The 26,009-nt window shown below is 38.2% G+C and overlaps 1 protein-coding gene across 1 annotated transcript in view; it reads right to left on the bottom strand.

Annotated features, from left to right (window-relative positions):
* Positions 1–2,502: 2,502 nt before the first annotated feature.
* The window catches only part of LOC129265141 (E3 ubiquitin-protein ligase UBR5-like), a 56,016-nt gene continuing 32,509 nt past the window's right edge, over positions 2,503–26,009 (bottom strand). The window contains exons 30-50 of the mRNA XM_064104057.1: positions 25,781–25,938; positions 25,144–25,309; positions 24,512–24,691; positions 23,831–23,954; positions 20,724–20,873; positions 20,189–20,390; positions 19,363–19,496; positions 17,973–18,226; positions 15,046–15,793; positions 14,328–14,591; positions 13,021–13,879; positions 12,620–12,830; positions 11,738–11,993; positions 11,225–11,475; positions 10,461–10,591; positions 9,544–9,789; positions 8,890–8,974; positions 7,994–8,260; positions 7,298–7,451; positions 6,901–7,001; positions 2,503–6,019 (exon numbers count right to left, since the gene is read on the bottom strand). Coding sequence (XP_063960127.1) covers positions 5,807–6,019; positions 6,901–7,001; positions 7,298–7,451; positions 7,994–8,260; positions 8,890–8,974; positions 9,544–9,789; positions 10,461–10,591; positions 11,225–11,475; positions 11,738–11,993; positions 12,620–12,830; positions 13,021–13,879; positions 14,328–14,591; positions 15,046–15,793; positions 17,973–18,226; positions 19,363–19,496; positions 20,189–20,390; positions 20,724–20,873; positions 23,831–23,954; positions 24,512–24,691; positions 25,144–25,309; positions 25,781–25,938 — 5,154 coding nt within the window. The 3' untranslated portion in view covers positions 2,503–5,806. The remainder of the gene's footprint in view (positions 6,020–6,900; positions 7,002–7,297; positions 7,452–7,993; positions 8,261–8,889; positions 8,975–9,543; positions 9,790–10,460; positions 10,592–11,224; positions 11,476–11,737; positions 11,994–12,619; positions 12,831–13,020; positions 13,880–14,327; positions 14,592–15,045; positions 15,794–17,972; positions 18,227–19,362; positions 19,497–20,188; positions 20,391–20,723; positions 20,874–23,830; positions 23,955–24,511; positions 24,692–25,143; positions 25,310–25,780; positions 25,939–26,009) is intronic.

The following is a 26,009-nucleotide window of genomic DNA, read 5'->3' as shown; positions in this document are numbered from 1 at the left end:
ATGTTTTGGTAATTTGTTTGTAGATATTTGTTATACTAGTCAAAATTAATATTTTCACCAAAAATTTGCATTCTACTGGCTACACATATTCGAAGTGAGTTAAAGGCAAAACACACACAAAATAAACACATTTAGGGCAAATCATACACTTATGTGCATTACCAATTAATTTTTAAAAAATATTTATTTTTGGGGCAAAATTTAAATGTGCAGTTTCATAGTTTACATCGGGCTCTACATGCATGCAAATTTTCAAGGCGGTCGCGCTTTCAGCGGCCAAGATTGGGGGAGGGGGGTAAAATCGACCCCCCCCCCGTAAAAGCCTGGTATGAAAAACTGAACTAGAAGAAAGGGGAAAGCTCCTCAAGCGTGTTGCCCACGATTGTGTGATTGCTGCCATAATGGTGTTCCCTTGAGCATTTACCTGCGATGGCGACGAGTGCAATTTTCTTTCCTTTAATTCTGTGGTCTGAAACGGCACAATTAGGGTTGAACATGTGACTTTATGAAGGGGGAGAAATAACTATATATTTTTATTAATGAAAGTTCTAATGATAAATTCAAAATTTTGTTTTATGATTTAATCTTCTCATTGTTTTATTCCAAAGTTGGGTGGTAGCCCGATCATGAGGTCTGCAGTAGCCTTTAAAGTGCCAGGTGTAACAGCCCCATTTACTTCCGACTACCTAACCCTAAATACTCCCAGGGTATTTCAAAGCTTGTTATTACCGGGAAGGCCCCCCCCCCCCCCTTGAGATCTCGGCCATGGGTCGCCAGATTGTCTCAAAATTTTGCACAAGGGTCAAGAATTATGTAATCTACAACGTTCTACAGCTAAATTTATGAAAGTTTTTTTTTTTTTATTACATGTAATTAATGCTAATTTATGAGAGAAATCATAGATATTTGTATTTCTCACTTAATAAAGCCCCAGAAATAGTAATTTTTGGTACAAATATCTTTCATAACTCCCTAATCAATTCCAGAAAGAAAGATAGGTTGTGTTAATTATTTATATGTATTTTATTGTTTTTCAATTTTATTATGCATTTCTTTGTTTTTCCTCGAGCATTCTTTGCTATTCAACAAAATTACTACCACATTTCTTTTTATATTGCTCAAAAATACTTTGTATCAAACATTGCAGTTTCTTTATGTACCACTGTATCTTCAAGCTAAACAAAAAATAGTATGTGGGTGTGTGTGAGGGTGTGGTAAATATTTACACTATTTGAAATAATGATGACACTAGAAAAGTATTTACATAAATTGGAAAAGCTCCTGATTTTGTCCATAGGGTTATGCACAGTCATATAGAGAAATAGCAAAATTTCTGTGACATGTGTTCAGTAAAGGTACATGTAATCTGACACCCGGACGGTAGGTCCTATTGCCTTAAATGTGGTATCAAAATGTGCAGGAAGGATCAGAAAAAAAAGTAATGAAATTTTGTTTCGAAAAATTGAGGCGTTAGGCAAGTCCCTCCGTTCATTTCTTGTTTCTTTTCATTGATAATATTACTGCAACAAATTGTAGTTTTGTTTAATTTATATTCAACATTTGTTACGAAATTTCATTGATTTGTCTGTATTATCGATTATATTGAATATGTATTGTTACTTTGATTATATTTTGAAAAAATCGTTGAACGGAAATAAAATCTAAAAAATCTACATGTACCGAAAGAAATTCTACAGGGGGAGGGAACAAAATGCCCCCCCCCCCCCCCGGAGTATTAGGGTTAAAGTGGTGAAACATTCCTTCTCATCTTCTCTGTCTCTTTTCTCCCCCCCCCCCCCTCTCTCTCTGAACCAGTGAATAAGCATGTCTGTAAGCCACGAGGTTTAAATCCCGCTGTCCATTGACAAAAAATCATTCTACATTTTCACATTTGCCCCAAAAGTGTAATTAAGATAAGATTGTTTGACATAATGAAAATACCAATTTGAGACATTTGGTATTTCCACTCACGTTGACTGATGAATATTTTTAAATGATAACATATCAATACTAAAAGTATATGATGCTTTGGATCACACTCCTACATGTAATTACATGAACTGAAATCTCATTGGGTTTTCACAATTGAATGATTCTTTGTATTCATACCGACACATGAGATTCAATGTTTGTTTTACGTGCATTTAACCATTTCTGAGGTATTTCGAATAAATGTCATCAATATACAGGCATTGGCCCCTCACTACTTAACAATGTGAAAAAAGGGAAAAATTCCTTTGCCACACTCTAAAAGGGTGTTCCATAATTTGCGCGACCTGCGGTACATGTAGCTTGCTCGACAGCGGGGACACTGGCCGTCTGTATCCATGATATAGCGCCAAAGCAAGGAATCAACTATACTGTACAGCCAAAGACTACAAATAAGCCCGCTCTCTTACCGCTGTACATATCACATACACACTGAAATTTTCAGGTTCTCTACCAAATCAATCTAACCTCTCTAGATGGCCTTCACGTACAAAGTAAAGCAAAATAAACACATTTTTGAGGTGTTAAAGTTGCCTTTAATCTGTTCCATTGAATCTTTCTTAATCTTGACAGTGGCTACATCAACTCTGCATCAAATCTAAACTACTTAGTTCTAGTCTATCTACTCTTACTACAGCACTTTTTTTTTACAACATATTCTTTTTTTCTGACATGAAATGCAGTTTTAAATAAAACATCAAATTTCTTTCTTTCTTTGTCACTATACTGCAGAATGTAGGAGTGCAGTGGAAAATAAAAAGTATGGTACACAGCTTGCGGGAGAAAAGAAATTTGTATATAAAAGCTCAAACTGGCCATACATTAAAAACATGTAAAGAAAATTAAGAGACATTTGGAGCAAAACAAACTTTCCATGATTTGAAATATTGTTACACTTGCCAATCAAGTCTTACATATCATTGGCCCAGACAAGCACAAACACATGCTCACACATGAATGATTTCACAGTACATTATTATTACTTTTTAATACCAACGAATCTTGCACAATCTCGCTAATCATAATCAAATATCAACAGATCCGTAACATGTCCTCTCTAACACCAACTACATGTATGCAAATTGCTCGCAATCACATATATGGAATTAACACACAGGGATAGTATTTTTGGTTATCTGGGCCATTCCTACATTATCAATACCGGTATATTCAAATTATACTTGTTACATATTTCCATATTTGCATCATACTGGTCACTCTGAATTCCTGCTGGGATCAAAATGACTTGAATCTGATACATATTTGATAGTAATGCTGATCAAAGCTTTTTAATGTCTGTCCAATTTTACAATTACCTCATCAAGGAAGGTCTAGGCTCCATTGTATAAAAATTACTACTACCGTAAATATCATCCAACGTTAACTACCATGGTTACAATACCCAGCAGACAATCAAAATGAAGGATGAAGGAGACCACTGGATGGCATAGTTACACTAATAGTAACTTCAATTTAATGCAAAGGGGTCCTGGATTGAAATAAAAATAAAAAAATAAAAGAAAACATAATTTTGAGCTGTCCGCTCATTACATAAAATAAGCACAACAAAAATCAGTGCCATTTAAAATATATTTAAAAAAAAAAACAAGGTAATTCAGAACCATACGAGATACAGACATCTTGTCTACATGACTCAAGTTATTTTGCATCTTTGTAATATTCAACAATTTCTACTGCATCTTAACTCAAAGACAAAACATTGTAAATTTCCTTCAACTCTAGCTCTACTTGTCAGTGTCCTCTTTTGATCATCCACAGATTTCTACCCCACCATCCTTCCCAAACTACACTTCCAAGCTCATGTTCATCTATCTTGCTTTGCTACACCATCTAATTTTGATGCATGAACAGTACTCCATATCAAAGAACAAAGTTTACGAGGACACACGCTTTCACTTTCTTCTGTAGTACATTCCGCAGAGCACACTCACACTCATTGCTAGATTAGCGATAGCATATCAACCTTGCACAATGGATGAACTGAATCTCGAGTTGAATTTGAATACTGAATCAATGAAATGGGGTATCCCAAAGATACCCCATGCATGCATAGGGATCAGATGAACTTGTAAAGGTAAATTCCCCAACTGGAGCAAGGCTGCAGATTGGCTTGGTGCGCCGAAAGCCATGACACTAGTGGCAATAATGGTTCATGTACAGGTGTTAGTTGGAACCAATCAATGTTCATTCACACCAGCATCTTCATCCTCATCAGCATGAAGTTGCGATGTTCTTACTGAAGAAATTTCAATCTAAAGATGTTATTGACATGCCGGTCTAAAGATGTTATTGACTAGCATACAGTATCAACCCATTGGCTATTGAAACAGGGAAGTCCCTGTACGTACATGTAGCCTATGTGAATTTAAAAATTCAGTAGTCAGGAGTTTTAGAACTAAAAACCGGATGAAGCATAGGACATGCCATGAAGTCGAGGATTGTTCTCATTGCTCTCAGTAATTCATCACCAATGCATCTTCATCCTCAAATTCATCTTGAACGATGCTCTCCTACGGTAATCCTGAACAAGTGTACAATACATGTAGCATTCTTGGTCAGTACAAGAGCCGGAAGCAAGAGGCAAGATAAAATGCCCACGTCCGATGCTTACCGAAGGGAATATTCATGACATCTGTGTTTTTGAGGAAAGAATCAGACCACTATCTCAGGACTACACTCATGCCAGTAATGGGCCTGACAGATTTTTCTAAAATGGTTTACATAGGCTAGCAGAAAATAGATAAGCAATTTAGATCTTGTTCTTGATAACTGAATCTCAATCAGCCTCTTAGGAATAGTAGGCGTAGCATCACTTTCTTAAAGAACAATTTTGACAAACCAAAATAGCTAGGCTTCTGATGGGGTAATATATATATATATGTCAGAGTAAAGATGGTACTTAAAGATCTAGGCACATTGCTCGCACTGCAGACATGCTGAGTTCAAAGACCATTGATGCGTAAAGGTATTAGGCATGGAATCGTAACTAGGCATGAGAGATCACCAGGATTGTGTATAATGTATATATGAGGTTAGGCTGTGATACAGGTATGAGAAAGATATTTGGGGGATGAGCACAAGTCCCTAACACCTAAGGCATGAGACAGCATGTCTGGCATTGGTCTAGATGAGTCCTTTCCTCCAGGGCTTTGTAGAAGCAGACAGATTATGATGGAATAAGACGGTCATAATGCTGGTAAAGGAGGGCTACGGTTGTTCAAAGAGCCATTAAACAACCTCAGACACCTTACAGGTCGTCACAATGTCACTAGCCCTGGATTTTGTTAGCAATTAAAAGCTTCTCCTGCAGGTTCATAAATTTATTAGACTAAAATCAAATGCTTCAAGAGCGTATCTCTGAGCTTCCTAGCATAGGCTATCTTAAAGGATCTACACAAAACCAAAAAGGCCTCTGTCCTGATAGCAAGTGACTACTTCTTCAGGTTTTCATAAGACTAAAATCAAATGCTTCCAGAGCAAGGCTCTGAGTATTCAAAGGGCGACTTCACATCATAAGGCATCCCACAGGATCTAGACGAAACCAAACGCAATGATCCTGATAGCAAGTATCAGTTTCTTCAGTTTCATAAGACCAAAATCAAATGCTTCAAGAGCAAGGCTCTGATTATCCAAAGGGTGACTTCAAAATGTAGGCATCCTAAACAAAACCAAACACCTTGGTTTTGAAAGCAAATAACAGCTTCTTTGGGTTCATAAAGGCAAAAATCAAAGGCTCTAAGAGCAAGGCTCTGATTATTCAAAGGGAGACTTCACAGCATAGGGCATCCTTAAGGATCTAGACGAAACCAAAGGCCTTGGTCTTAATAGCAAGTAACAGCTTCTTCTTGAGGATAGCCTTTGAGCTGTAGAGTGGGATGTACAGACGGCTGATGCAGGTGTTGGCGGTTGGGAGGTGGTTATCATCGGGTGGGCGTACTGTGATGGTAGGGAGGGGCTGGAAACCTTCTGCGCTAGCTGGTAGACTGGGGCTGGAGGTCCAAAAATACACCTGTAAGGTTTGAGAAAAGAACAAAAATATTCAAAGTTACACTGATATCAACTGAGAAAGGTTTTCACTGGGGGTGGGGGGGGGGGTGGGGGTGTACAAGGTATCACATATTGATGTTAAATATTAGCAGCTATAAAACTTATATTTTGTGTACACCTAAATGTCTGATGTTATCATTACACTAAATATGCAATATACATATAAAAGTATAATCACTGAATTCTGTAAGAATAACAATGGAATATCGAAGAGAATAACCAAATATAGACTTGTTATATCCCTTCTTGAAAATTTGTTGCTCATAAAGTGGTCAAGAGGGCTTCATGTGACTAATCATATTTTTACCAGAGAAGCGATAATCATCAGAGATCAAATAGCAAAGTAGGAGGTATTTCTAAAACTATTTGATTGTATCTTCAACATGACAAAGCAAAAAATAAACTAGGGAAAAAGTCAACTGCATTGATTTTGTACATACATGTATTTAAAGACAACTGCAACTTCCGGTTTGCCTTGATTTGATAATGGATTTGAGTGTGGTATGTGGGTGTGTATGGTTCCTGTAATTCCCAGCCCCCGGGCGTGCTTCAAGATCTCTACGATCTCTACGTGCTAAATAGAATTTTCACATGATGGCACGTGCATATGTAAGTGTGTACTGCACTGCTACAGTGTGCTCAAAGTGAATCAGTGCTATTTTTCCGTCCAATATTTAACAATTTGAACACTCTTCCACCTCAAAAAGCTTAACAAATACAACTAAATCGTATAGGTTGGCAGGTTTGTACAATGTGAAAAATCCCCCAGGGTGAAGAGGGGATAAAGTAGAATGTCTTCTTAGCAATGGAAACCGGTGGATAAGTGTCTCCATGTTTACTCACCAAATCTTGTTTTTGTTGAGTTGACATCTTTTCTACAATACTCCAGAACCATAGTTTGAAGGTAGACAGCTTGTCATTGCCTTCATTACTGTGACCATCACCTAAGGATTAAAAAAAAGAAAAATAGGAGCTTTAGTCCACTTTATACCTAGAGGATATATTGCTCTGTATTGAAATAAATCCATGGTAATTATGATTATAGGACACAGTGAATTCTGCCAGGAATGGCCAATGATTCTTTGAAAATTTCATGATGGAAATAAAAGGGTCTTTATTTTTTTTTTAATCCTGAACTTTGCTATGCATTGTAGTAGATTCATATGGACACAAAATATCACTTTTCATCTACTATGAGTCTTAATCCGAAAAAAAGAGATAATGCGATGGGGGCACTCACCTAGCTTGCCTGTCTCATCATTGAATGTAGTGTAGCTGATCAACATCTGGACGTTGACTTGGCCGCATCCATTGACCAGTAACCGGAAGTCCTCAGCAGTGAGGCCATCCATTGAATTACGTGGCAAGACATCAAACAGTCCTTGCCTCATAGACTGCATGGAGAGTGGGGTGGGGGTCGGATAGTAGATTGAAACAAAGAAAGATAAGTTTCATACGATATTCTTGACACACTTTTCTTTTTATTTCAATAGAGAAATGTTCATCTGGCAGAAACCTGTGCAACTTGTCCACACTGTGACATCACTATAGAGTGAGCACCTCTCCCACATGCAACTGGTAGAGAAAGAACAAATGCATTCCTCAAGGGTATTTGGCCAGGGGTCTGCTTCATAAAGACTGATAATTATGGTAACTTTGTCATTATGGTAACAGGGCTCTGCAGCAAATCACATTTACGATATAGTTTCCATAGTTCTTCATGAAACAAGCACCTGATATCGAATCTAGGTGGTCAGTTTACCACTGCTCTCCTTCATACAAAAAATAACAGTAAGTGATATGCTACTGAAAATTACGGTCAGCTAACACACAAAAAAAGCCTGGCCTGGCTAGGGTTAACATGTATATTTTCAGCAGGAGGAATTGTGGCAGGATCAAATATCTTTGAACCATTTGAGTTGTAGGATAAACTTACCGTGAGACACTTGTGAGCCACAGTTACCATCTTGTACTCTGCGTAATGCCTGACATACTCGAAGATGTTGTCCGTATTGACGCTGACCCTGCTCCCTCCTGGGATAAGATCGACCGTCTGACCTCCTTCCTCCTTACTCAGCTGGATGGAGAATGTCAGCTCCATGGCAGCGATGCTTGCAGCGTGACCTCGTTCTGCATCCAGGAGTAGCTGGCGTAGACCCTCATAGAGGGTTGAGTCAAAGAAAGCCAGGTCATGCCAACCAATCTGAAAAGGAGGGTATTGCATCATGAAAGAAACTGGACAGTCTCACTATTACATAAGTAATGGCAAAAAGAAGCTGCTGAAAACTGCTTATCTAATAAAAGAGAGCCAATGGAGTAAATTAGAAAGTCAAAAAGGGGCCTAAGCTTTCGATCCTAGCAGAATCTTCGTCGGAGGCAAAATTACATAATTAGTAAATAGAGACTCATGCTAAACTGATACAAAAACTAGAATTGATCATACAATTGATTTTCACCATTGTTTGGACATAGTGGTCAGAGCAAGAACAGCTGACTGGATATTCATTAGCTTACTTTTTCCCCAAGTACATTCAGGTCTCAAAATACCTTTGATTTACTTGAAGTGTAACCCAAAAGAATAAAGAAGTAATGGACTTAAAGCAAACTCACATATTAAGGATAGCTGACTGGATATTCATGAGCTAAGTTTTCCCCAAGTATGTTCAGGTCAGATACAAAACGTTATCCACCTGACAACTCCTTTTCTTTTTCAGAAATATTCATCACACATTTTTGTTTTTAGTATAATTTAAGTGTAGTACACCTATTACTACAAACTTTGAGAAGGGAATGACAAAGAATGCAAGGTGACCTCATAACATACGGACTAACCTTTCTTCCAAGGAGAAACTTGATGACATGTCGGTTGAGGGTCAAGGGACACAGCTCGTTTTGAAGCAAGCAGAAGCCCAATATCCTGGTATATAAAGTAGAAAACACAAAATGATATACAAATGTTTTGCTTCTATATAGAACAAAGGATAGCTCTAAGCATAGTTACCAATGATATATGAATATTATGTATCGACATTTAAACAAAGTGAATTTTCAATGTGGACAATGAATACTGAACTGAATTAAAATCAAGACTCAAAAGCCATGTAACATAGAGTTTAGTGATTGTTTGTGGAGCTGATTTCCATGATTGATTGCATTAATTGCTGTTTATGATCAATCACTAAGATTTATGTAACAGGACCAAGACAAATTATACAAACAGGTTAAAATGCTAGCACTGATACTAATAAATTACAACTGTGTACATGTAAATACACATACCTGATAAACAGACACAGAGGTCTCATATCTGAGCTCAGCTAAAAAAGACCAAATTATTCAAGTCCACAAAGCTCAAAACACTCTCCATCTCAATAGGATTAAAATATCAGGAACGAATGAAATGAACTCTAAACCAATAACGGCAATATCTAGAAATGAATAAGTGTCTGCTTGCATTTCTTGCATTGAGAGCAAACGATGACGTACCTGCCGACATTTCTGAAGACATTGAGTCTCTCCCCAGAGTTCTTGCCCGGTCTTGGGGAGTAGAAACCCCTCTTGCCGGGCTGAAAGAACAATGCCTCACCATCACGATCGGCATCGTCACAGTCCTCTGTCTCTATCGCCATGGCCGAAGATGTTGATCCGCTGCTCTCATTCTTGCTCTTCTCTCTCTCTCCAAGACCAAAGATGTCAAGGTCTAGACGGCTGCTGTCTGTAGGGTCGTCCCGGCTGTGGCGTAAGGACAAGGAATGGATAATAGATTATCAATATTCAATAGATTACTTTCCAAAAAAATTTTCATGTTGGGAGTTTTACCTACTTTTTAACATTCTTTTTAACGATGGATATTAAACCAATTAAATTATGTTTAATGTAGCTTTCTTATATCTCTTGATGATGATGGTGATAATGGCGATGACGATGATGATTATGATGATGATGATTAGGACGACAATGAACATGATTTAAAGCATTTTTGTTCCACCATTAAATATCTGTAGAACATTAAAAGACATCTGACTCCGCAAGTATCAGCATCTTTCAACTACTGAGGTAAAATAATTTAGCAGCACTATCAATTAAAGGTGCGGCGATTGCAAGATTAAAAAAAAAAGGAACAGAAAAGCCTAGTTGCACTGACCATGCAACTGACTTTTATGATCGATTACATATTATGTGCAATCATAAAAATCGGTCCCATGATCAATCACTCAGATATGGGGACAAAAACAAGTGTTACCAAGACTTTCCAATAGGAAATAGTACAAAACGCCTAACTCCATTCTTCATACAACAAATTTTCACGACTAATTACACTGATACTCAAGTGCAATCAATCAATCATAAAAAAATAATTTTAATGATCAATCATAAGTTATAGGGAGAAGGAAAAGTGTTACCTTCCACGAGAGAGAATGATATCGACAGCTTCCTCCACCCGTTCCCTGAGAGATTCCTCGCTGGCAAGTAACAGTAGCAGTCTAGCCGGTGGTAGCTCCAATAGCATCCCTGTGATCATACTGGCCAAGGACTGTATAGAACGATACATGTTTGATAGTAAGTTGAGATATCAAAGCTAAAAAAATACAGCCAGAATGTCAAATTGACAAATTCTTTCACAAACAAAACATAAACAAATATGAATTTCAGACTCAACAAATGTGTCGTTTACAATAAACAGTATTGGAAAAGGGGACTGTCATTAGTGTAGAAATTTGAGAAAAATATAGGGAATGTTTTTGAAGAAAATTCATCATATACAGGTACCATGGATGTTAACACTCTTGGACTCACTCTCAACACTCCATTTGGTTTGCTGAACCTTTATTGTTAAGTGCTTTCTTAGAATATTAGTGTAAGTCAAAGAATATTTATTCGTACACACTTTTACACTACCAATACATTGTGATGGTTGAATAGAAGTATGTATGAAAAGAAATGCCAATTTTATGTGCACGTCATCTCTATTCTTGTATATTCTACCACCTTTCACAATGAACAAAACAAGAGAATGGGAGCTAATCTTCGTAACACCTTCATTCAATATACAGATAGGCAAGCAAGCAAACTACAAACTGCAATGAATAATCTTCACAAAATACAGGGCAGTGCCTATCAAGCTAAGGATCTATTTGCATGTAAAGATAAAAGGCAATGAACTCACTGGTTGTAGAGCATAAACCCTTGGGAAAAGCCTTTCACCTAGAGCCTGCTTGGATGGTGGAAGCGGCTCATAGTCAGCACTGCGGTCATCAGAATTGGCACTATCCCGAGGGTAGAATGGCCTTGCATCATAGGACAGGGTGTTCCTATCACGGTCCAAACTCTGGGCCATTCGTCCACTGCCTGTCCGCAGTTCAGAGCGGCGCTGACGTTCCCTCTCCCTCTCCCTGCTTCGAAGCCTCTGGATTAGACCTAATCAGATCATAAAATTGATGTATCAATAATATGAATAGGGATGAAAACAGGTGTGACATATAATACTGCCCACATAATACTGTGCAAAGCAGAGATAAGGGAGATAAGATAAGAATTTTATACTAAAACAGGTACCCGAATATGTCAAAGTTCAGTCCAACAAAACTATACATTCAACGAACAACCATTTTCCACTATACTCAAAATAAATCCACTTCACCACATTGAAAACTACAAACACTTAAAAAGAGAAACTTACTGTATTGCGGTCCCTTGTTGGAGCCCTGGCAATCATCTAGATTGGGTAATCTTTCCTGAGACATCAGAGCTTCTGCAATGGCTGTATAGAAACTCCTTGCTACCCCACTACCTTCACCTGGTTCATCCTTGAAGGTCACCTTCACCCGGTGTACAGCAAGTGGCAGGCCAGCAAGGTTGCTACTGCTCCTGCGGTTGAAGTGAGTGTTCAGCTGGCGCATGGTCTGCTGTATAAGCAGGTCACGAGAGCGCTCCACCTGAATATCAACAATGAAAGTGTATCTTAAGTCACACTGCATATACTCAAACGAAAATTAATTATCATTGGGTTAAATTATTTACTTAACATACTCTGCAACACCTATTGCAGTTTCATCATCATCATATCTGTGATGCACTTTATTTTTCATTGAAAAAGGTTAGTACAGGCAACCATCTGAACACTAAGCAAAGTCTATACGCATACAGAATTATGCAACACATGGGTTAAAGTTACATGACAGTTACAGTAACAAAGTCGAAATTTAATTTGTACAAAATCCAATAAAATGACCAACAATGTGTACATGTATGTGTTATAAAAACAAAATATGTGCCAAGTGATTCCGGAAGAAATTGCGTAATTGCTGAGAAATTAGCCATTCAAGCCAGATGTCGTGTCTTCTTACAAGCAATGATAATACACTGGGTCACTGGCCCACATGTGCTTATATATAAAGTGATGATATTTCAGCTTAGATATGATTTCACAAAATTCAGTTTACATAACTTTACCAGATCTAGATCTACGATGATAGAGTAACAATTAATCTTCGTTTTACAGACATTCTCATGAAATCAGTTTTGATCTTTAAGAAATAAGGACATTCCATAATGGGCATACCTCTAACGTGAGATCCTTGGATGTGTGGTTGTTGCGGAGTTTCTCCATCTCCCTTCTGAAGCGAGATTCCTTGACTTCAAACCCTCCTAGCTCACTGAGGACAGACCCTGGCTCAGCCCCAACATCCTCGAGGAAGACGTGGCCAAAGAGCTCGAGACACAGACGCCATCTACCAAGTAACATGTCCGCTGACAGCAGCGGAGACAGCGGCCTACATTAATGAAATCATTGTCAATAAAAAGAAACTTGGGTTACTACTATTTTCTGTGGAGATGGGTTACTTTAACAAACGTTATGATCTATTAATGGTATGTTAGATGTTTCAGAATATGGCACATACGGCAACTGTCCTATAATTATCTTATCAATTATGGTAAACCTACAAGCATTAATATCTGTACCTTGTGAGTCTAATGACTTGATCAATGTCGCTAACAGGTTGTATATCAGCTCTGTCAACAGTGATTGTTGTTGGACCTCCTCTTCCTGAAGATTTCCTTCTTCCTCCATCTTCAGGATCGGCTCCATCAAGGTCTCTTGTAGCTGATGTCGGACGACTCCTTTCACCGGTCTCATGATTGGACAACTCTAAAGCCGAAGGTTCTGCAGCCTGTCCACTATGGGCAGATTCAGATAGGTTCATTGGACTAGCTTGTACGGATTCTTCTCCTCCAACATGGAAGAGAGCACCCAAACTAACATTCCTACTAGCACCAGAGAATTCATCACTGCTGTCCCTTACAGGGTCTGGAGGAAGAGGTATCTCAGACACCCTTACTGGCCCTGGCTGATTGACCAATGGTTCTCTACTTCCTGAGCTATGAGCTTGAGGATCTCCTGCAGATTTATCTACTGATCCAGTAGTACGAATCACGCTTACAACTGTTGCAGAAGCACCTCCTGCAGTGGTAACACCAGAAGGTCCTGCTGAGGATGCCTGGCTGCTACTGCTTCCTGCAACATCTAAAGCACTTGGCACAGAGTCACCACCTTCACTTTCACTTCCATGTGACGGTCCAGGACTTCCTTGAGCAGAAGAACCCTGGATCACTCCACTCAAGTTCCTAGGCTGATCTTGGGAGATGGGCTTTGCTGCTGATGCAGCACTTGCCGATGCGGCACTGGATTGACTGTAATCCGACGGTTGACCAGAGAAGCTGCTTGATGAAAATGATGGTCCTGATGGCTGATACAGGTCACTGCTTTCTCCTAAGCTCTGGCTTACAGGTAGTGTTGATCCTGTGGCTGCTGAAACTGCACCTGTAACAGAAGTTTAGACATTCCACATTTGTTTTTCAAAATAAGTTCATTGAGTTAAAAAAAAAAAGGGACTAAGAATAGCCTAGGGCCAAGTCAAAACATTCAAACGCTGTTTAAATGACTGTTAAGCATAAACTTTTACCTATTTTGACAAACCCTTCACCTAAGGTTGCTGAAATTTCACACTTAACATCATCTTACATTTTTCCATAAAATTGTTCTGATTTAGTTGGAAAACTATCAAGGAAATGAAGAATACACTGTATATACTTCTTTTACGACTCTGAAAGATTGTTTAATGGTGTTACACTCAGTCAACACCATGAAATTCTAAATGTGGGACTATACTTAATTTCTAAATCCATAACTAGATTGATCTATACCATGTTATTAAAATTTGAAATGCACATACATCCAAAATTTATACAATTTCACAATATCTTCTTACCTGATGTTACCGAGGAGGATTCTTGAGTCTCTGTTCTCTCCCCTTCACCTTGAGCCTGAGGGGCTGGTGGCCCATCGGATGGCAGAGTGGACGGTCCAGCTGCAGCTCCATCCTCACTTTCTTCTATCCCATCTTCTTCATCTTCTTCCTCTTCTTGGTCATCATCCATGCCTGGCTGACCCAAGACCTGACGCTGGGACACACTCATCTGTGTGGGTAGGATCTCCAAGAAAGATTGGTGTACTGTCACCGATTGGTTGTGGCCTATGAATCAATGAAAAAGTTTATCAGAAATATGATGAAACATGTGCAGCATTTTCCTCAAGACTGATGCACTTCCGCAAATATTAGCTGAACATATGTCGATTAGATTTATAGAGCGCAAAAACTATTTACTAAAGTATATACTACTTCGCTATATAAGACTCTTAAAATACTTATTAATGAAATATATGTGTTTTAGCTTTAATTTAAAGTTGCTTATGGATGGTGCTTTCCTCGACTTCCAGGGGTATACACATATCTGTCACGAATACGTATAGTACTCTATGAAACATTTAACCTAAAACTTCTACCAATGCAAAGAAGAGAGATGTTAGTATCAAGATGTTGAAGTAATAATTATAAAGGATTTCCTTATATTGATGAGAGTTAACAAAAAAATAAATGGAACATCAAGCAAAATATACATAACTACATAATCTGCCCGTGAACTCACCTAAAGCTACTTCAGAGTCTGTAGGAAGGACTGGATTCTGAGGCATTCCGAAGAGCTGTTCTTTGGTGGCACTTGGCTGCAGTAGGTGAGGTCTATCAGCCAGGGGTAGGGCTTCTGAGAGAGGGGTCTCTATTGGATCAGGTGGTGGGCAACCTAGGAAGGTGGTTGAATCCGATCGAACAAAGAATGGATGTTTGCGACCTGACGTTGCCAACCGATCTTCCTCTGCCCCGTCAACATCCATGTTGGAATCGCTGGTTTCGCCTCCATCAACGTCCTGGGAGAAGCACCAGGAACGCTTGCTTGAGGATGCCTGAGAGGGTTCAGAGAGTGGCTCGCGCTCAAAGCAACGCAAGAAGTAGATGCAGGAGTCCAGAACATAGGCAATGTGCTTCATGGCAGCAATGTCCAGCATTGGGAGTGATCCCAAGTGTTCGCTGTTATGCGATCTCATGAGTGATAGCACATAGGTCAAGTAGTCCATCATGGAGCCGTGTTCCTCTGTGTTGTTGTGGGTTCCTCGTCTTCTGCTCTCCAAGGAGTGCTGGTAGGCCGTCTCTTCCCTGGCTGCTGCATCGCGGGCTGCTCCCCTCAAGGTCCGCATGTACTGACTGCGCATTGGATGGGATGGGTGCGAAGGATCAGTAGCTCCCATCAATGCCTTGCCGTATCGTAGCTGAGCCTCTGTACTGTTCATCACACACACCAGCCAGTCCCATGTGGGCTTCAGACTGCACTGCACATAATTCTGTAAAAAAAACAACCAAGACTTGACAAATTTATCAAATGAAGATACTGATATTGAATTGAATAAAATGATATTGAATCATCCTGCAATGTCATGATCTATAACAATTTCAATTTATGTGAAACAAAAACTGCGATATATCCCATACTATCTCAAATACACCTCTAAGAAAATTGTACAGAAGTATGATAAAAGGTTTTCAGGAAACATATCGGTATAGAAAACAGTGAATCCACAACTATACAAATAGCAAATAGGCAGGAGTGTAATGGTATGAGATTTTGTATGAGGTGTAAGAAAGATGCACTATTCAACGCAGCAAAGCTGAGTTGAATACAGTGCGTATAAAAAAAAACGGGACAGATTTGAAAAGTCTATAAAATTTTTGTTTCAAATTATGATGTCTATATTTTGGTGTTAATAGGTGCTCTAAGGTCTTATCTTTGAAATGCAATTAAAAAAAAAAAATTTGTTCATGCTTGAGCGAACAAGGGACGTTTTTGTTGGGGGTTCAAAAAGAGGCTTGCGCCAGAATTGCAGAATATGAGTAATATGATGATCAGACTTCTTGCTAATCAGGAGACTTCCTCTTGACCTTTTGATTATCTGTGCCACAATTTTTGAATTATGCTGTCAAATTTTATTTACAAATTTATTTATTTACTTGAATTATTTATTTTTTCATTTAAACTTCTCTTACCTTTTAATTTTCCTTCATAAGTAACTGAGAAAAAAAGATTTTTTGTCAACCCAAGTAAGAAGATTTGCATTATTAATTGGGTAAAACTTGTGATTATTCAAATCCTTTTATTATGTGAAACAAATTATGTACCTTTAAAAGAGATGAATCTATTTTTCAAGGGGTCATTGATTCCTTGACCAAGTTTAATTGCTTGACAGGAAACACAGGAAGGGATTCATGTCTTTCAATGACAATGGTGTATTGAGTCAATTTTGAAGGAGTTAGATATGGCAGATCGGGTAATATGTATTAAAAAGTTGTGAGCGAGCGAAGTGAGCACGCAAATATTTCCACTTTTTATTACAATATCAAATTTTGTGATAGATTTTGACATAATATTCAGAAAATAATATCATATTTTACTTCCTATCTTTCCTTTTATTTCCTGTCCACTGTTTTTCTTGGTCATGATTTTTTTTTTAATTGAGGGGGGGGGGGAGCATTACGAGCCCCCGCCCATCTGTGTGGCACTGTTCAAAAGGCATCATAACATTTGTAGCACACCATGAAAGGATTTGAAAAAAAAATCCACGCTCTCCCATACTTCGGTTGAAACAAAATTGTTTTAGCTTGGAGAAGGAATATTCAAAGTTAACAGAGAGCATATTAAAAAGAAACAACAATAGAACAATACAAGCAAATAAATAGATCTGAAAATGAATTTTGACCGCATGATTTGAAAATTATGGCAAAGATAATGAAAAGGTCAAGAAGTCTGATCATCATATTAATAATTTTATGCCATTTTGGCGCAAGCCTCCTTTTTAACCCCAGACAAAAACATTCCGTGTTCATGAACGAAACTAATTTTTTTTAATAGCATTTGAAAGATAAGACCTTAGAGCACATATTAACACCAAAATATAGACATCATAATTTGAAACAAAAATTTTAAAGACTTTTCAAATCTGTCCCGTTTTTTTTTATACGCACTGTAGAGTGTTTCTTTCACCAAATGCGTAAAGTAGCACCATTGCACAAATAAGAATATTCACTATATGTGTTGTACAACGCCACAGAAGTTAGCGAAAATACAAAAATGTAACAATATTTTCCAGCGTTTATCTATGAAAATAAAGAAAAATTATTGAAAGAAAGAAGAATATTGCAGCAGCACTGCGCCTTTAGCTCAGAGGCCTTACGTGTATAAAGCACATTGAATCTAATCATACTATGACGTCACCTCTTTACTGAGCAGAGCAATGGTACATTTTGGACGGTATGTGTGCAACGGTAAGAATGTTGCACATTTAGCCTCCCATTTGCTTGCATATATGAAGCTAAGTAGGCGCTGTAAAAAATGGTTTAATTATGAATGTTTTATCAAACCAATGTACAGAAGTAAGGAAAATAAAGACAAAACAAATATCATAATAAAGCACCAGCTACATTCATGCTTTTCAAAATTCTTTGACCATCAGGTCTTGACTCCCTTACCTGCAACTCTTTGGCATTATCAGCGGTAATCTCGAGTGTTTCCGTAAGTGGTTCAGGAGCCTTGTAGTTGGGTAAGGAGGTCATTAGATCAGACACCTGTCGGAGCACGATGCCAAATGCCCTCGCTAGTCGACTTGCTGTGGTGGTTGGAGCAGTCTCAGTCGTGTTGGTGGTAGGTGGAGTGGGGTTTGCTGCCGTGGAGATGGTCGTTCGTCTCAAGTTGGAGGGGTCGATGTAAATGAGACCTGTGGGTACTGGAAATGAAAATGACAACAAAATAAAATAAAATAAAATAAATGTCTCTGAAAATTGCCAGTTGAATTGGTTCTTGCGAACTCTGGCCATAGATGGTGCAATAGAATGCAATCTTCCTATTAAAATCCCATATGCCACTTCTAGCCTTTGAGAGCTAACTTTATAAGAACATGGTTTCAAATTAACAGAAATGAACTTAAGGAACCAATACATCAAATTTAGAGCAAAGAAGAATATGTACAATTAGAAATTCCTTCCATTGTGAGATAAGAATTGAATTTTCCTCTTTGAGGATACCTTTTCCAATTTCTAACCCTAATAACTACCTTTCTATACTTCTACGTTGGCAGGAAGCAAATATGTAAGATATTACCCTCAAAGACAGTGAAAACTGTATGCAAAGGACCACTCAAGGGAGACAAGGTCTATATGGACAGGTACTTGGAATACATGTTTCAATTGGAAAACTATTCAAGTGAAACTAATATTGTAGTCTTAACAGACAGGTGGACATCACAGCAGGTTTGACTGTATTTAATTGCAAAGTAAGGAAGAATTAACACTTAGAAAGGCATTCCATTACCAGGGGCCTGTTTCATACAACTTGTTATGATGACAAATTTGAAACAACAATTCAAAGCTACCGAATCTTTCCAGTTGATTGGGTAATCGTAAACTTATTAGAGAAATTGTTTTATATAATAACAAGCAGAGCTGCCAAGTTGTATTTTGTATTTTCAGTATTCTTATCCCCCAAAGTCAGTATTTTGACCAAAAAAAAATCAGTATTTCATAATAAAATGCTTGGCGCACTCGCCCATCACGGCGCTCAAGCATGCAAGCTAAAATGTGCACTGCTCTTGCAGATGAAAAAAAAAACATTGAAACTTGTGTATATCTCACCCTGGTTTTTACAAAATGATTGAAAAAAAAAACAAGTTTCCTGAAATTACATTGATCTAATAACCATATTTGTGTACGTTTTATGAAATAGAGACATATAGAGATGATTTTTCTCAATAAATTTTGATTTTGTAAAAAAAAAAACTAAATACGGAAAAATCGTACTACTTGGCAAATCTGAACAAGCCTTTATGAAACCGGCCCCACACAGGGATGTTAATGCCAGACTCACCAACAGGAGGAGCGCTACTGGCAGATCCTAGCACCTCATTGACCACTCCAGAGCCACTAGTCCTGGAGTTATTTGATGACAGAGGCTGTTGATTGCGGAAAGCCCACTGGAGAGGGTGTGGTGGCTGGCTAGATCTAAATCATAAACAAAATATGAATGATCAATTTCATATTGAATACAATCAAATAGATAGGAAGAAATCATTTCAAACACATCAGGGCCCGTTTCATAAAGAGTTACAACTGTTGTAACTTGGCCATTATGGCAACTACCATGGTAAGCTCGATTTTGATTGGCTGCTGAGCCATGTTACCATGTTAGTTGCCATACAAGTTATAACAGTTGTAACTCCTTATGAAACGGGCACCAGGGCTTGTATTAACCAAAGGGGGTAAAGTTGACTGCCTTGGATGCCCACCTCAACTGTCTTGTTAATTCAAAATTATCCTTTTAAAAATAATTTTTAGAAAGCTTGCCTAGCCCTCCTTACAGCTTACCTCGAAAGTTATATCATTTTGTGTAATTCTAATAGCTGCTAATAGCCTTATATATTCCTTCAATAAAACACCATAGAATGTAAAAATACCAGAATGAAATCATCTATATTAGATGAACTGGTCTTTAAAATCTAAAACTTACGTAAAAATCTTTATAAAGTTAATGCATATATATGCAAAATAACTTAATACAATTCTGAATGAGACAGTTAATGAATACAGATGTTTTACCAGACTTTAGACCTTCACGAGCAATGGAAAACAAGATATTCAATTTTTTATTTAATAGGAAAAGAGATAAAAAAGGAATTGCATCATTTTTTTCTAACCTGTTTCCTTCAATGTTCTGAGATCCACTTGCACTAGCTGTAGCCGGTCTCTCCAGCAAGTCTTCGTTGAACGCCTGATCGACAGTCTCTTCTTCTATCTCATTGAATTCATTATCGCTGTCCTCCTCTTCTTCCTCTTCGGCTTCATCGGCATTGGATGATGATTCATCTTCAGAGAAGAATAGTGATGCTAGACCACCACCTGAAACACAAAATTGACATGTTAACCCAATGGACACTTCTTTTTAAGGCATCCGGATTAATGAGCACAATTGGTGCTATTGGGTTGAATATATTTCCATTGTGAAGAATGATCACAGACAGCTATAAAACACAATTCCATATACCCATTTTGACTTTTGTAGGATATGGTATTACAAAATGGTATAATTATGGGAACAGGAATGTTATTTATGTTTGACATGGTGCGTTTATATAAACTCTATATTTTTTTAAGGTACAGATCATAGTATAAGTGGAAGTCTGAGTTCAGAATACAGGCCACTGAGATCCCCAAAACTTGAATCTAACCTACCAGCATCGGATCCAGCATTAGGAGCATTGACGCCACCTCGACGGCTGGAGTCCTGTGCGCTGCTTTCGTGATCTTGGTTGCTATGGTTACTCTCACTATCATAGTCACTCTCTGCTAGAAGGTCGAGGTCCATGTCACTCTCATTACCAGCTGCATATAAGAAATAAAATTAAATATCAAGGAATCAGTTTTGAACCCATTGCCTACAGAAGCTTGGTTGTCTTTACATCAAAATTTGGATAATGGAGCCTGAACTAGTCAACAGGGTCAGACAATCTGAATATGTAAAACTGATCAGGCAGCAATCACGGATAGCACAATATATACTAGTGCTGTTATCGATAACCTTTTTATCGCTAGTCCTGTCGATAATCGCTTGTTTTTTGCCACTTAGCGATATCGATAACCTTCCTCTCGTTGTCGATACTACCCGCTATAATGTAGTTCCTCCGAATTCGCACATATACATGGTGAAACCCCAGCTCAACCGGCCACTAATAACGGTCTAATTGCTCCAGCTGTTCGTGATGTTGTTGCTATGAGTATGAGGCTGTCTCACGCACCACAAATGTTTCATTCGTTGACGAACTTGACAGCAATGATTGGTTATTCATTAGGCTGGATACGGCTAATCAATGATAGCACTGGATGTGCACGAGGGCTGGCCTCTAGCTACAGGTCTCTGGTTCCCGGGTGGATTTGGGAATCATAGTGACTTTCTTGAGGCAGGGGACTCTGCCCTCCGAAATGAACGAGAGACCAAGTGAGCGAATGGGCATGAACGCAAGGCATGATGCATCATTATTAACTATCATGGTACGCAAATGTGATTCTCTCTGACTGCACTCAAGAGTTTCTGTCGTCTCACTCGTCTGAAAAAGACAACTACAGGCCGTTTCAAAAAGTAACAAAAAGATATGATTATCCCAATTAGTAGTCTATGTTAAATTATTTTTTTAGAATGTTTTTTAGGAATTGCAAATATGAATGAAATCAATGAATCTTGAATATGTCATGATAATCACAATAATTGACTATGCACAAGATACACATTCAGTGACCTATTCACAGGTTAAGAAATTATTCTAATCATAGTATGATGTATTAAATTGATGTCTCCGTTGCCATAGCAGCAACAAGAGAAAGAGTCGGGTCATAGAGATAGAGTTTGAACTAACCTAGTTAAGCAAATGAGTTTCCGAAACATCAGACAAGAAACATTGTAAAAATTGTATTCTCATAAGGTCTTTTACATTACGATGCACTTATAATTATTCAGCACTTTTTATATTGGTCGCTTCTACTAGTAGGCTTACATATTATGTATGAGTATGTTTATATTTCAAGTGCCAGCGAGTCGAAGAAGCAAGAACGCTACATAATTGTAAAATTCAAATGTTAAATCTAAGAACTTGAGAAGGCAGATTTCATCGTAGGACCACAAATTGTATGTAGTTTCACTTGTTTGACTGATAGACATATTGCGTAGAGAACACTGTTCTTAAACGTAATCCCTGTTCAGTGTTTATATTTTTGACACATGGTTGAGTCCCACACAGCTGACAACCTTAAGACAGAGATGGAGGCGGTGATCAAGGACTGGGGCATCAAGTTATCCACTGTCGTTACCGATAACACTGCGAATATAGTTAGCGCGTGCTCCAAGGCAGGCTTCCCACACATCGCGTGCTTCGCAAACACCCTGGACCTCTGTGTTGGAAAAGGTATCCAAGTCCCAGAGGCAAGCTGTCTGATTGGAAAGTGCCGCCAGATCGTGTCTCTCTTCAAAAAGTCTGAGAAGACCACACAGCTAAAGACGGCGGAAGAGGAGCGAGACCTCGAGGTAAGCCAAATAGCTTACTGTATATTGTGCATTTGTGATGATGAACATGCATTTAAGAAAATGTAATGTAGATATAATTTTATTTATATTATCAACAACATCCAGCATACAATTAACTGGCATTAATATTATTTTTGACAAATTCAAATTTTCTTATGTAAATGCTAATGTGATCTTCATAAATTATTTTCAGAATTTGAGATCGATTTGATTACTTGAGTAACTTACGTAATACCTAATAATACGTATAGAATACTAAATGAAAAATGAATTTTAAAAGTATTATTTTTTCACATGTTAATCCTATTCTAGAAACTCCGACTCATCCAAGATGTGAGAACCCGCTGGAATTCTGTCCTACAAATGATCCGGCGGAAAGTCAAGATCTTCCCTGCCCTTTCAGAGTACTCTAGGACAACAAGGCCAATCACCTCGTTCTGGACGGGGGAGAAGTGCAGAAGCTCGAAGCCCTGATGGCCCTTCTTGGCAGCCTTTAGTTATTTCATACTCAGCCAGTAATCATATCAACATCTGACAAAGGATACACTTCTTTATTGATCTGATACATTTTTTCAATCAATGAAATCATGAACTATACAAACAATCATAAATAACTGGGAAATAAGAAACAAAATCAAATACAAATTTGCAAGGAAAAACAATTAAGATCTGACACCACATTGTAAACTCATGAAGAAGACAGAGGATGCCGTCGAATAAAGTATTCACTGACCACAATACAATAAATTTCACAGGTTGTTGGTGCTAACACGTAAAGCTGTAAGATAATTAGTCTTTCATAGATAGAGGGTATTCACAGTTGGAACATAATGGCCCGAATTCACAAAGATGGTTTTTAAAACCCACCGTTGAGTCCATGGTTTATGCAGGCTTCCTGTATAAATTACGCTTATTTTACCGCGTATATTTAAAAAATGTCCAATGCTGATGCATGCTTTTGTCACAGTGCGCCAAATTGATGCCTGTTGCCGTGGTTATCCATGCTATTTTATTCATGAGTCCACTGTTATGAATAAATGAGTCCACTCTTCAAACAGTGGACTCATGAATAAAATCTTACCATGGTAACAGGCATCAATTTGGCGCAATGTGACAAAAGCGTGCATCAGCATTGGACATTTTTTTATACACACGCCCGATACGCGCTAAATTAAGCACAATTTATACCGGAAATCTGCATAAACCATGGGTTCAACCGAGGGTTTTAAAAACCACCTTTGTGAATTCGGGCCTATGAGCTTACCATCATCTTCTTGTTGATCGTCTTGACTTGGTTGTTCCCTAGGGTCTCTGGGCGGGGCACTGCCGGAATCCCTTTCACGTACATCACTGGATACAACCACAATGTCTCCTTCAACCATGTCAATCTACAAAATAATACATAACATATATGAAGAATCACCCTAATCTCAATTTACATAACGAACTGGGTGGGTGTTTCAAAATAGCCAGTGATCAATTCTTGTGGGAAGTGATATGTAACAGATTTCTATTGAGTTGATTTTGTTCATAAGAAAGAGTCACCAGTCGTTCGTAAAGTTGCTCGTAACTTATGAACAACTTTATGAAACACCCACCAGAGAGCAGAGTCAAACATATCCATAAAGACCAGCCAAGGGAGTCAAGTAAAGTAATAATTATTCTCTATAATGTTTATTAAAGTATATGTAGATTTATAATTTGTAATATTGCTGTTTTATTCTACCAAAATTGTTCTTGTTGAATGATATTTGTGTGCTCAGAGAGCCTTTGCAGCAGATTTGTGTACTGTATAAGTAGAGAATTATTTACATCATGATTACCCAATAGCGTACCACCCCTGGGCATCAGCCAATGCAGTAAATGTATGATGATCACACAACAAGAAATTCAAGAGTGACTATTCAAATTAATCTATTTGTGAATCAATCCCAGATGACCTTACCTCTTCGCCTTCTCCGACCTCCATGTCTTGATCATCTTCATCGATGGTACGATTACGGGTTATACGGTGTGGGTGTGTCCGCAGAGAAGGAGCGTGGTGATGGGTGTGGCTTGAACTAGACTGGTTGCTGGAAGCAGACCTCATGGGTAGTGGCTCCGTAAAGAACAGTTCTTCACTTCCCTGTAGTTGAAAATAATTGAAATTCAAATTGATGAAATCCACACTACAGGAGCCTCTGTATAATTCTACTTTCCATAAGTCAAATTGTCTAACTTGAGGCATTATGCCAGACCAGAATATGAAAAACATGTGGAAATTACATCATCTAAGTCAATTTTCGCCTCAGTCAAACAGGCTTCTGTGGTCCAGAGACATTTGACTTGGGCACAGTCACCTGTATGACTTTCTAAGGAATATTAACTTGAAAAAAAATATTAAAGATCCCATCTGAAAAAGGAAATTATCAGCTTTAAAATGATGTATAATTTGCTACCATTGGATGATCCTAACCAATCTTACAAACCCATCTACAAAGTGAATTCATCATAAATCATCTATCATTATTCTAATAAGATTGCATTTTGCAGTAAAAATAATTATCGAATTCTAATGCATGATAGCATCCTACCAACCTGGATAGCATCAGCATGGCTGTTGAAGAGAGGGAACGGTGAGGAGGGTCTAGCTACCCCCATCCTAACAGGTGCTATCAATGAATCTCCTATCTCACACAGCTCTGTGATGGACTGGTGGATCAATGCCTGAAACACTCGCTTGCAACGCTGCACTGGCTCAGACCTGGAAGGGGGGGGGGTGACATGAAGAGATATGACTGATCTTTACATCTGATTGTAAAGTTTTGTACATGGATTGCTATAGACTTAAAGTTACTATCAATTTAAGAATTGATTGTATCTTTTGTGTTAAAGGGCAATGGAGGGTGTAACATAAAAGAGATAGGACTACACCAACTTGATGACAACTTTTTTTGGCAAGCTAAGAAAATAGCCCCATAAAGATTTTATAAATTTATCCCCAGTCCAAAATTTTAATATTTGCCTTGACCCAGTTACAAATGGAATTCTTATCTGATGGATATCCATAATGCACATGGATAATTGAAATTGATACACTATTCCTACATGTACTACATTTTTAAAAATCAATATGAAACCATATTCAAAATGACCAATCTGCAAGAGACTGGAAGAAAAGCTTTGGGAAAGCACTCAAGACCAAGAAATGCTGGGAATGGGAGTAAGCACTTACAGCTTTTTGCCAGGGGTCATCTCAATACTGAGAACAACAAAGACTCTAGCAACGGATCGGATGAACCTACGGGCTACCTCCGCTGCCTCGGCCTTACTGGTGGCAGATTGAGCATGGCGGAGACGGCGAATCAAAGTTGTCAGTAGGGTGTCGAGATCCTGGAAGAAAGAAGGGATGAGATCATACAATTAAACAATAGTATACATTTTCTCCAATGTTCAAAATAAAT

This window comes from Lytechinus pictus, chromosome 1 (genome assembly GCF_037042905.1).
Source record: "Lytechinus pictus isolate F3 Inbred chromosome 1, Lp3.0, whole genome shotgun sequence".
Classification (NCBI taxonomy): domain Eukaryota; kingdom Metazoa; phylum Echinodermata; class Echinoidea; order Temnopleuroida; family Toxopneustidae; genus Lytechinus; species Lytechinus pictus.
This window is presented reverse-complemented; position numbering and strand designations above follow the sequence as displayed.